General features: G+C 33.4%; 1 protein-coding gene across 2 annotated transcripts in view; it reads right to left on the bottom strand.

Annotated features, from left to right (window-relative positions):
• Positions 1-163: 163 nt before the first annotated feature.
• Positions 164-13,344, bottom strand: part of LOC129948061 (homeotic protein ocelliless-like) — a 41,914-nt gene continuing 28,733 nt past the window's right edge. For both annotated transcript variants that reach the window (XM_056058878.1, XM_056058879.1), the window contains exons 5-8: positions 6,326-6,795; positions 6,115-6,238; positions 544-738; positions 164-473 (exon numbers count right to left, since the gene is read on the bottom strand). In XM_056058878.1, the coding sequence (XP_055914853.1) occupies positions 372-473; positions 544-738; positions 6,115-6,238; positions 6,326-6,795 (891 nt within the window). In that variant the 3' untranslated portion in view covers positions 164-371. The remainder of the gene's footprint in view (positions 474-543; positions 739-6,114; positions 6,239-6,325; positions 6,796-13,344) is intronic.

Genomic DNA, 13,344 nt, shown 5'->3' with positions numbered 1-13,344 from the left:
AATAAAAGAACAAAAATAAAACAAAAAAAACAATTGTATATTCTAAGTATTGTAAATATTTCATATTCTATAGTGATATTATGATTAAAATTATGTTCAAAAAAAAAAAGAAGAAATTTAAATAAAACCAGAAAAAAATAATAATAATATAATAATAATAAACTAAAACCTATTATATTAAATATAATTAAATATTAATGAAATGTTTTTTGTAAGGATATCATTTAGTTTGTACAACAAATAAAAACAAAGCGAAATGTAAAGTTATAAAAAAATAACATTTTTTTTACTTTTTAATCATTTTCATATTTATTTACAGGATTTTTGTTTTATAAAAATTGAAATTTAAGGAAATAGGTTTCATAATAAATTTATTTGTTACTTCGTTGTATGCTATCCCAGTTGGGTGTTGCATTTCCACAAAACCAATTCTCTTCTCGAGGTCTCATCCAACCGGATTCGATGGCGTTGTCCTTTAAAGTAAATATAAGAAATTATAATGAGATAGATATGCATCTATTTGAAGATAAAAAGATGTCTTACAGCTGCTCCAGCATAGTCGACACTTGAATAATAGCCTTGATAGTTTTGATATGAATTTGTAGGCGACGAAACTGCAGCCACGACTGATGCTGGACTCCATGCTGATGCTCTGGAGTCTAATGACGGAGATGACATGGTTGCTTCTATGGCCGCTGGTGACCAAATTGAGTTGTTGTTGCAATATGGAGTAGCCACCTATTTATTTATTAACAAAAATTAGTATACAAATGTTTTTACTAATTTAATTAGGAAAAAAGTGAAAGAAAAACCATTAGAAGTTATTTATGCACCGATTACTGAATTTTACAAACTAGAGTTTAATTTCTTTTCCTGGCAATGAGTCTTAGGCTTCTTATCCTTTTGGGACCTCCGGTATCACTTATGATACTTCTTTTAAATTATTTTATTTCTGGGCCAGCCTCTGTCTTGTGTCTAAGCTAAATGCATAGTTAATATCTGCAAAAACCTAGCTTTAAAAATGGATGTCAAAGAAGTTTCTACCTTTATTCGATTCCAATTGCTACTGAATTATTAAAAGAAGATATGTCAATATGTCAGCCAAAAGAAATTATTTAGTTTTAATAAACAAATACATACAAAAGTAGTTACAATTTGTTAATCATAAATATATTTATATACATATGTTAGAGGTTTTAATTTTGGGCAATTTTTAGTGGTTCCATACATTTTTAAAATTCTGATTTTCGGCGAATCCTGATACCTTAAACTGTGAAGGATATAATGCATTGTTAAAACATTAAAATAGGTTTGGCTATGCATTTGATTCATGAAGTTCAAATGCCAGTTTTAAGTTCTGATTTGGTGTACTGATTTGGTTAGCATAAAACGCTGCAGACGTTTATGCTTCCAAGAAAAATGTATTACGCCTAGGAATTGTCAGTTTCGGGCGACATAAGGGGTTTGAAAGCAAGTTTCTAATATCTGATTGGCCAGCTGCCAAAAAATGCCTTCCAATTACGGCACCTTTATTGGAAAGTTGTCTGGAAAGTTAAGAAAAATTTCCCTAACTATCAAGTCAAGTCAACTTATGTCAAAATGACAACTGATCATGTTTTTTATTCAAGTGAAAGCTGAGCTTTACTACTCCATAATTTATTTATTTTCTGCACAGTTCCATTTAATGTTTTCTGTAAAAGGGTTGCTTGTCGATTTTAAATAGAAATAAGTTATGTTTCTTTACAATACAAAAGACAAATCTTAATGGACTTGTAGCTTGTCTAAGGAGTGTTTTGTAGACAATAATGTGTTCGGTAGTTCTTGTACTATGAACTTAAAGTATAGATTTGTGAAGTAAAGTTTTGAATTTGAAATTCATGACACATGAAAAACCAACTAGTTGCCTTGGTCAAAATGTACGTTCAAAGAATGAAGTTGACTACAAATGAAGTCCCTTATGGTTCCTGAACCTGCCCATTCTATCACCAAGCGAAGATAGATTAGAACCAGTCCCTCACACAATTAAAACTTCAAGTTTGAGTTAAGGATGATTAAACAAAGAGGTCAAAGTGTAAAATTAGCGGTTTTATTTTTATTGAGAACAGTAAATAAGAGGCTCTGTGTCATTACGTATGTAGTTTTCTATTTTTTCTTTTCTTGTTACAATTTTAATTCTTACTTAATGTGGATTCTAGAAATTTTTAAAAGGTTTTTTTTCGTACAGAATTTTGACTAGAAACAAGAATCCCATCGATTTTTCCGCTGCCAATGTATCTCGAGAACATCTTTCAAGCATTATTTATCTTCACAATGTTTGAAGGAAGGATCCCAAGGAGAATTATTTCGCAATGGCCTGCAATGCAACTTTGTTGTTTACAAAAAGTTATGAGATTGACGAACGTTATCAAGCCATGCTGAATAATGGTTTTTGTTTTCAAATGAATCAGCTAAATAAATATCGATGATATTTGGTGTTAACACGACCGACGTCATTTTGTTATTTGATATTTTTAAAATATTTTAGGCTTATGTAAGAAAATACCTTTAAGTTTATAAGTTTATAGACATATTTTTGGTAGGCTCAACTACTGTATCCTCACCGAAGACAGCGAATAAGTCACCTATGTCAGGTGTTTTTTTAAAGAACTTATGTAGAACTTGAAATAATATTAAAAGACTGAAATAGTGATGGAATTGATGCGCATCTGCCTTCAACCTCAGAAAAGATATATAAAGCCATCTTTCCTGCCAGAAAGGAAAGCATGGTTACGAAAGACCTCGATAACACTACCTTTTCTGAAGGGTCAAAGATGGAGTGTGGAGTTGATTCTGTTATGGCTATCAATTTGACTACAACATGCTCTATAATATACCAAAAATGCCGAGATGAACTATCCAGCCGTGCTCCGTATCACTCTTGTTTGGGTTCCAGGCCTTAGTGCCATTTGTAAAAATGAACAAGCTGATAAGTTGGTCCTACAGGTAAGGATCGGCCCTTCATAGCCCATTTCCGGAAATGGTATATATTCTTCTTGGACCTATGAGGGGGAAAAGATACTTAATTTCTTTGACATAATCCAACCGCAGGTGGAACAGTCCTACAGAGACAGACTATTATATCCAGGAAGATAAGGGCTACCTATAATAAAACCGCTTCTATTGCGGTTGCGGAGACCAACATAAAAGGGAAACTGTGATTTATTTTCACGTGCTGCCCTGGCCAGTTCTTGAATGTTAAGCTTCGAAAGGGCATTCCTTAAAGATCTTGATGAATTTTTGGAAACGAGATTCAAAGACATGATTTATTTTCTGAAGGTGAAGAAATGGCTTTAGCGTAGCTGTTATGTCATTATATAGTCGTAAGTGCGTTATAAAATACTCTTTCTCAATTCAAAAGTCTAACGAGCTAATGGTCACAAAACGGTACAACAACGTCTACTTGTGACTGCCATATCTACCAACCATAATCTTCATTGCATTTAATTTTGTATATACAATGGGTAGGCTCAGACAACATAACCCGTCTTTTGTTGGAAAATCTATCCATAGTATAGTACGATTTTACACGAATAACAAAAACAATATCCATAGTATGAATACTAGAGATAAAAAGTAGAGTAGAATCTTACTAGGAATGGGCTTTTGACATTTATACGAGTCTCGAATGGATATTATGTGATTTTGTTCTCAAATGTTGGTTCGATTGATATTGCATTTGTATCTTGATGGCTGTGTTCGTTGAATAGTTGTGCATTTGGAATCATGTGTTTTCCATTGGGGAAAAAAATCAATCTCTTACTGTTGATATTATTTACTTTTGGTAATGAAAACAATAGTAAAGATAATTAAGGTTTGCTATGTTTCCACCAAAGGTTTATCGCAGTTTAGATTAAATAAATCTTTTTGGTGTTTCAACCACAGAAAAAGATTTAAAAATGATTTGACAGCACTTTCTAAAATGCAAATGGTGTTTCGATGTGTGAAGTGCAAATGTGTTAGTTTGATTCGTGTTAAACAATAGTTGTGTTCACCTAGGTTTTGTCTAGATCAGAACAGCACAGGACAGCACAGTTTCGCGAGAAACGTCAGATCAAGTTGGAGTAGTCAGATAAAAGTCAGTTGTCAAAAAAAAAACAAATAGGAAATTGTGTGAATTTTTCGTTTCTCGCTTATTTTATTTCATTTTTTGTGTTTTTACCGTGAAAAATATAATAAATATATAATATAATGATATATAAATTATTCAAATGGAAAATCAAGTGATTGCTAAGATAATACTTAATGAAAAAGTTAGACACCGATAGTGATTTTTCGTCGGATTCCTCTTCAGATGATTGGAATGATAGTGTGACGAACGTTTTTACCTTTTCTTGGATGAAATGTAAAAGAGATTGCATTGAAAGTTATTTGCAAGAAGTTTTTCCAACCTACTCCGAGAAAGAGTTCGTCAATCACTTACTTTCACTTTATTTTAAATCACGAGAAAAAAAACACAAAGCACCTACTTTGTATGGAATACCAAAAAAACACACTTATTAGAGAGTTCATTTGCAATAACCTGCATCCTTCGAACTTTAATTTTGACCAAGACAGCAAGACAGCTAGTTACTTTTAACTTTTTATTTCACTTACTTCTGCTCTCAGTTCATTGTATTTTATTTTTCTTATTCCTTTTCCAATTTGACAAGCAACCATTTTTCACAAAATATCAAATGAAATTGTGCAGAAAATAAATAAAGCATAGATTAATAAAGTTCAGCTTTTAGTTGAATATAAAAACATGGTCAAATGTCATTTTGACATAAGTAGAGTTTTTGATAATTAGGGAGATTTTTGTTAACTAACTTTCCAGTCGACTTTCCAATGTCCAACTCGGTTATATTAGTTATAATTTGATATTATTTTTTCCAAAAAACCTACAGTATGGCGAAAATTCCAACAAATAAAATAAATAGCATTATGCCGAATTGTTAATTTTAATCCAAGTGAAAATATCCTACGTCATCGTCGAGTTTAGAGTTGACGCTTTCATGTTTACAATATTTTAGAAATTAACTGAAAGTTGATTTTTTTATGGTTTGATCCTTCAATAAATCTCAATTACATACATAATTCAAGAAAATAACATATTTTATTTCAAGGTTTAAAGGAATTGTAAATTCTCATTATATTTTAATCTCCTGCTTTGTTAACCTAATTAACTGAACACAATTCTCAGAAATGTAATGGGGGTTTCCGCGTGTAAAATAATTCAATTTATTCTTGATCTAGATCTGTCAAAACACAAATTTCCCATGTTTTTGCATTCCATGGGCAAAATAAATTGATTTATTTTTTATTTAAGATCAAATTTGCAAATCTGGATTTTTTGGCAGATTTAACCGTCTTTGCACCAATACTAATACAATTTTGAAAAAAATGTTTAGCTGAGTATTTGACAAGTCTACCGCATTCGTCAACATGTACACGTGGTACAATTCCAATCATGTTCCATGCGCCATAAAAAAAATCAAAATTTACTCATGGAAAACCCATAACAAAACATAAACTGGCTAAAATATATTTGCAAGTTTATCGGATATTTAATATATACATATGCCACAATCTCATCAATATTGAAAAATCCCATAAAACTCGTTTAAAAATCCAAGGAGGACATCTTTTACCTGCAAGCGATAGGTCTTTAAAATGTTGTGGAGAATGTTAAAGTTACGGTATTGGAATATGCTCACAGAAAATTTTTGTTTCTTGGTTTTCTGAAAATTGTTCACATAAAAATATTTTTTATAATTTTAAACAACTCTTTTTTTCTTACATCGCAATGATTTGTATGAATGTTGTAAATATGCTTTGCCCACAGATAATAAATAAATAAATTTATTATCTGTGCTTTGCCTTTGTTTCGAGACTAGTTTCAAGAAATCTTTTTATTCCTCTCAAAATTCTTACCAAAATAAAATATGAAAGGGACCTCCTATAAAAGACATATTTTTTAAACGATTTTTAGTTCTTGACATTGCCACAAGAAAACAATTTTAGCTAAGACTCATTTTATAGCAAAAATAGCCCATTTAAGGGGTTGAAGACTTCGCTAAACCCTTAGCAAATACTTACCCCAGGTTGAAAATTTCCTGTCCCAGTGTAATTGGTGCTTTGTGACGACTTGGTATAAACTGGAGAAGTTGTATGCGGCAGGGGTAATGCTTCCCCTCTTGGAGAGGGACTTTCTATTAAGGAACTACAAAAAAGGTAAGTTTTGAATTAATGTTGAGGAAAAATAAGTAATTAAAAAATAAAAAGAATAATCCTCCATTTTTTTTCTCACCTGATATGTGCTGCTGCAGCGGTATTTGGCATCGCGCCAAGTTTATCAACATAGCCGACATTTGAATGCATGTCCTTCAACTTGTTCGTCGCGACAGGACGAACTTTTCCAACATGATGATGGTTATCATCGGCGACTTTCACAAAAGATGAAAGCAATCCCGATCTAGTGAGATTCCCTAAAATGTTTCCTCCACTGCTGCTACTGTGGTATCCCGTCGCGGCCGTCGTCATCGCTGATGTGGACGTGGACGACAGAGACAACGACGACGAGGATGATGATGATGATGTCAAGCGATTGCTATCTTTGGGGATGGGCTTGGTGTTGCTGTGGCTGTGGCTGTGAATGCCACCACTGCCCCCGTTTCTTGTCGCCGACGAAGATGACGACGACGATGTTGACAGATTGGCGGCTGGCGGTTGCTGTTTCTGCAGCTGACGACATTTTGCGCGTCGATTTTTGAACCAGACCTGTTTGAATATATATGGACGTGCGTTAGTGTGACTTATGAGTTGTTGGACGGAACAATAAAATAATCAAAAACTAATTTGTATCCTTCCTTTGCGATTGCCATAGCCTCATCTCACAGATAGGGGTCAACATTATAATGATGCCATTAGACAAAAGAAGAACCATGAGCGCAGCGGGATGAGGGGAATACCGAACCAAACCTTCAGAAATTCCTACCTATTAAGTTTTAATATTGTGGGACGATATTGTTTGTGACTGCGTTTTTTACGAACGGAATCACATAAATTCAACTCACGTACAGGAAACGTGACTTCTTTGGGTTTTCCCTTCACCCAATTGTGTGCTCAAATCAGGAACAGTAAGAGTAACACATGCGTGATCCATGACAATAGAAAATGTCCACGGTTCCTTTACTCAATTTTTTTCAATCGGTCCAGAGCCAGACGCTCAACTGGAATACTGAACTGAATATTATAGGTACCTTAAATTACCTTTCCTATGTTGGAGATGGTTTTGATTTTTGGTTTGCGCAGCTAGAGGCTTGTTGGTTTTATGGGGTGAAACTGAAAATGAAACGGAAAGTGCCTTCTAAGGCATTGATATGTCGGGCGGGTACCGTTTCCCACCCTTGATGCGGAATATCATGATTTGATGGGTGTTTTTTGTTTTTGTTTTTGAGGAGTCTTGGGAAGGCGTGGACTGCTTTGAGTAATTTGTGCGGTTCGCCTGCAGAAATGTTACGCTTGCGCATTTTAGTTTTGAAAACGTTGTTGTTTTTTTTTTAATTTTTGAAGAGAATGTTTTTTGAAAAGTACAAGTTTACGGGTGTAATGAAGAATTGGTACATATACATAGTTTACGTTGTTATTCGAAACGGGTTTTTCGTATTGAATGGAAGGTAATCATAACATGTTTTGAGTAGTGATTGGATTCCGTTTTAATTCCAAATAGTTTTGATAAGCCAATTTAAAAACATAAACAAAAATGTGCTTAATCTTCCTTATTTAAATAATATGTAAAACCCTTCTGTACTTTATAGATATTCCATACATTTGTACGTTTATAGGTTTAAATATATTTCAAAGAAGTATTAAACAATTTTTGACATCAATTAAAAACGGCGCTCTGCTTAGGGAATACGAAGAGAACCGTTTTATAGTCAGCGAAAATGAGGATTAGAATTTCTGCTTCCTGTTTTACCTCGAGATTTATATTCGACCTATTTACGAAACTGGAAAATTTATTTACAAAAACACAAATGAGTCTCTTGAAAGTTGAACAGCATATTTCGAATTTTCTGGAAAAAAAATGCCTGGAAATCAGACGTAAAATATCCGGAAAAAAATAAAATTTACAACTTGTATACCGTACTTGATTACGCTGGTTGAAAAATAACTTAATAAATATTTTTGTTAATGATTAAGATGTCCTGAATTAGAATCTCGCCTTTAATTTTGTTCTATTACCAGCTTTTTAAAACCATTCTTAAAATGCTTAAGACAACCAAAAACCGTTTTTTAAGGCTGAGTTAAAACACAATATAACCTAAATAAATTGGGTGGCGAAATAGTCCGTTGAGAATTAGGGCCCAGTGATTTACAACTCTAGAAACCATTCCTGTGTGCGAGTACTGTTGTTCGAATCCGAACGGATAATTTGAGAAAGCACTTTTCACGACAAGATACAACACAACATATCCCTTAAAAATACATTGTTTACTATGATTTTGGAAAGAACAAATCTCTATCTTCTAGATAACTTTTAAATCATTTTAGCGTCTCACTTTGTTTTTCGTAATTTCTTACTAGTTTTGAGATGACCTACATATATGGGTCTTCATTTGAATCTTTTTGAAGTTTTGAAAAACCTTGAATGTAATTCCTTTATGTTTTTGAATGATTGGTTTTAGAGTTAATTTTTAGTGCTGACTTCGCATTCAAACTCTGATTTTAGCTACAGAAGCTCAAACTCAGAAAAATCCGTTTCAATATTATTTTTATATTATTTTTAATATATTCTAAAAATTTGATGTTATAACCTTAAGTTTTTAATAAGATTAAACAAAACTTTCATAGCGTTTCCTGTTTTTCTGTTAAGATCCGATTTAACATAAATTCTTACGTATTATTTCAAGGTCAATGCAAAACAGGTGAAGAGTAATAACTAAAGACGATTTTTAAAAAGCAAGGAATTGTAGATTTTAAAAATCATTACGTGTTTTATTGGAAAAAACGACTTGATAAATTAATACAGCCACAAAAAGCCTAATAATGAAAAAACAAAGAATTACGATTAAAATTGGTTTTATTGTTTTTTCAAAATATTCTCCATAAAAAGCAGTACACTTTCGCATGCGTTTGAACCAATTTTCGTAGCACTTTTTCCACTCCGATTGAGGTACCTCCAAAACATAGTTTTTGAATGCATCAACTTCTTCTTCAGGGGCCTAAAAACGTTGTCTGAACATTTTTTTTAATGTGCGGAAATAAAAATAAGGCATTAGTTGCCAAATCAGGAATGTACGGAGGATGACCCATTGATTCGATGTTTTGGCTGGTCGAAATTCCTTTGTTTGAGCCGTTGCTCTAACGCTACTGTGATCGCCCCGTGATTGGTAATACTGAAGAGATAGGCAACAATTTGCTTCGATGTGCCTCTTTCGCGGACAAATTTTGTTTAATTTGACTCATCTTGGAAGACCCATACATTCGATTGCTGTTTTGTTTCTGGCTCATACGCATGATTCGTCAATTGTATAGATATTATACAAAGCCTTTGAAGCACCTGGACCGTATTTTTCACCATTTCCTTGCACCACTCGACACGATCCTTCTTTTGAGCGTTTGTCAGATTATGCGGGATCCAACGCGAACAATCCTTCTTTACGGCCAAATGTTCATGTAATATCTTATTGATGCTACTCATACTAAAGCCCAAATATGCCCCTATCTCACAATATGTAACATGCCGATCTTGCTTTATCAGTTTATGCACAGCATCGACATTTTGTGGCACAACAACCGATTTTGAACGACCTTCACGGAATTCGTCCTGGAGCTAACGACGCCCGACCATGATTAAATTCGTTATACCAGTTTTTTACAGTGCTATATTATGGTGCTTTATCGCTGCAGAAAGAATAAAGTTCATCGCTGCGCTCTTGTCTTGATAATCCACGTCGAAAGTTATGAAAAATAATCGCACGAAAATGTTCACGAGTTAATTCCATTTTTTGCCCTCGATGAATTTTGCAAGTTATTGTAAACAACACAAATCGCACACAAATGAAACATGTTCTGTAGAAGGTTATGGTTAAAAATGTCAAATTTTCCGTTGAAAGTGGCATCACTTACTGTTGCCTAGGCTAGAAATATAAGTGGCAACCCTAATAAGTTTTTGTTTTTTAATTATAAAAGGCTGTATCTCAAAAACCTGACGTTATACATTGATTTTGAAGTTGGATAGAACTAAAACACTGAAAACACTTAGAAAAAGAATAATATTGATTTCCACCTTCATAACCTTGTTGACCGGTCTAAATGATGAAATCGAATCAAGTCCTAACAGAGATATTGAATTGAATTATCTTCGATTACCTTACTCATGTCACTATTCGATTTTATGCGTTGCACGTAAAGCAACATGACCGCTGCAAATTATGAATAAGTCATAAGTTAGAGTGTTTTGAATTTCTTATGAAACTTATTTTTTTCTTGATTTTTTATGACTTATGAAACTATTCTATGCTTGTGAAAAATTAAATATAAAACAACTCTTTACATTATTTGCACTATTTTTTAATTTAGTCCTTAAAATATAAGGTTTTTAAGTTTTTAGAATAAAAACACTTAGCATTAAATGATGGACTAGTACTGTAAAGTATTTTCTTGTCTTTCCACTTCGGAAAACAATTGACATTAATGGCAGTACTTTAAAACAAATATGGTTATTAAACGGATTTGATTTTTGTTCAAATATTGTAGTATTTTAAATATTCTATATTTTTATCTATATTTTTAAACCGTTTCTGAAACATTTTTTTGAAAAATTTGGAAAAATTATAAATATACAGATTGTTGAATTGAAATTTTGTCGAAAACGGAGATATTTTTTTTATTTAAGGTACAGATCAATGAATAGCATTGCTTTGATCGTTTTTCTGAAAATTTTTCAACACGATTTTCGCATAACTGATGCGATTTGCAATAATGTTTCTTAACAAAATGCGGCTGGGTTAGACAATTTTTTGTTGACACCTAAAACCTTATTTAATAATTAACTTTAACTACATCTTTTGCATAGGAAGTTCCATACTCTCAAATATTTTTGACAAATATAGCATTCGTCAAACATGTTCTCAAAAAATACTTCTGATTTACATACGTGTTGACCGAAACGATCTTACTCGAAGCGGAACATCATTTAGCCTAATTCCAATTGAAAATACCCGGGAATTTTGTCCGTTTCTTCTCTTTTTCCAAAAATAAGAGGAATACGGGTAAGAACACTTTTAGAATGCCAAAAATTTGGAATATTTAGATTCATTCGGCGCTAATTGTTAATTGACTTATTTATTGGAGAAAATGGCTTACAAGGTAGGACATGATTCTTATAAATTGTTGCAAGCCTTTACATTAATTTCAGAATTTGAATAAAAATTATATACCTAAGACTTCTATTTACATATTTATATAAAGAAAATGAAACTTAACATCAATTATTTGAAAAATTGTTGAAAATTAAAAAATTAAACTGCTTATGCTTCTTATTTTTCTCATAGCGATGGACAGAGAGTTCTAAAGGCGTACAATATGAATACAAAATTGACGCTCAGCATTTAGAAAATTGTATCGGGGTAATAAGCAAAAGACCTTGTTGAATGAGGAAAATTTAGCTTACATTATAGATATGCAGGTTGTTGTGTTAAGATGATTTCATGAAGATAACCCAGAGAGCGAAAGTTTATTAAGCAGTCTAGGCTACAAAAAGAAATCCGTACCGCAAAAATGGATATGTGATCATAACGACGTAGATTATAAATAAGGAAACATTCAATTTGCTGCTAGTCACACAGTCTAGTTTACAAAAGATTTCACACCCATACAGCACGATTGGTAGTTTAAGGGTCTTAGCAAGTAGCAGTTTAGTTTTGATCGGGATGAAATTTCGAGTGACTTGGCGGAGGCCTCCATAGACTTTACCAATGGCACTATTATATGGTCATTTCAAGTGAGAGTGCGATTGAATACTACTCCTAGGTTTCTAGCAGTGCTAACATATTCAATGGTTTCGTCGTCAAATTTCAACCCGATAGATCAAAATGTTTCCAATAGATGGGGAGGGATGTTGATTTGATAGGGTTAAGGCGGAGATCGTTCTTTTCTGACCACTGTGAAATGCTGAGCAGATCCTCGTTCATTAAAGCTACCGCATCATTTTTAGCCCCAAAAAGTCGACTCATCAGGAGCTGCACATCATCAGCATAAAGATGAATTAAACAATGTTTATCAAATTGTGGTAACTCATTTATGTAAAGTGAAAAGAGGAATGGTCCAAAGATAAATCCCTGTGGAACTCTATTCAAAACATTGAGAAATGTGGACGAGTATCCATTGGCCACAACGCATTGTTGCCTTCCGCTGAGATACGAAAGAACAAGCTTACAGGCCTCTAAAGAAAACCCAAAGTTATTTCGCAGCTTTCTACAAAGAATTCAGTGGTTAACAGTATCAAAAGCCTTTGAATAATCTAACAGTGTTAGCAATGTAACATGATCACTGTCCATTGTCATTTTTATCTCATCAGTTACAAAAAGTAAGGCGGATTTGTAGCTGCGCTTAGGTCGAAAGCCAGACTGAAAGGTACTTAACAGGTTGTTGATTGTAAGATATTATTAGATCTACCCCAGAATAGTTTTTTCAAACATCTTCGAGAGAAACGGAAGAATGGCAATTGGCTGAAATTCTGTAGCAGTCCCTGTTTGCTTTTTGGGTATGGGGATAATCTTAGCCTTCTTCCATTCTAAAGGAAACTCTGAAGTAGTCAATATGCTGTTAAATATGTAGGTTATATAGCGCAGTATATATGGAAGCAGTAGTCTCAAGAACTTAGGGTCCATTTGGTCAGTAGCATTAGATTTTATCGATATTATTGCTCTACAATGTCTTCCTCTTCTATTGCATTACTCAGAGAGCTGTTGATAGTAGTTGGTTCCTCCTCAGTAAGGGATGAAACGGGTGAAGCACACAGGTTTCTCAATAGTTTTTGTCAGGGGTTAAGGAAACAAATATATTTTCATAATAAAGTCTTTTTGCCGTTCTGACCATTACGACAACTTGATTACGCAATCTGCAATACAATTTCTGGAAGTACTCCAGTTTGTAACGTCTCCATTGACTATAGGTGGCATCTCATCGTGACATCAGAGCAGAGATGTCGCTATTCAGCCAAGGTGAAGCCGTATGCCTAACGAGAAGGGTTTTAATAAAGGAACATGCCTCTCAAAAAGCTGATCGACGTTTTGCCGTAAAAACCTGACTTGATTATTT

This window comes from Eupeodes corollae, chromosome 2 (assembly GCF_945859685.1).
Source record: "Eupeodes corollae chromosome 2, idEupCoro1.1, whole genome shotgun sequence".
NCBI lineage: Eukaryota > Metazoa > Arthropoda > Insecta > Diptera > Syrphidae > Eupeodes > Eupeodes corollae.
The sequence above is the reverse complement of the archived record's forward strand: the minus strand, read 5'-3'. Positions and strand labels throughout refer to the sequence as shown.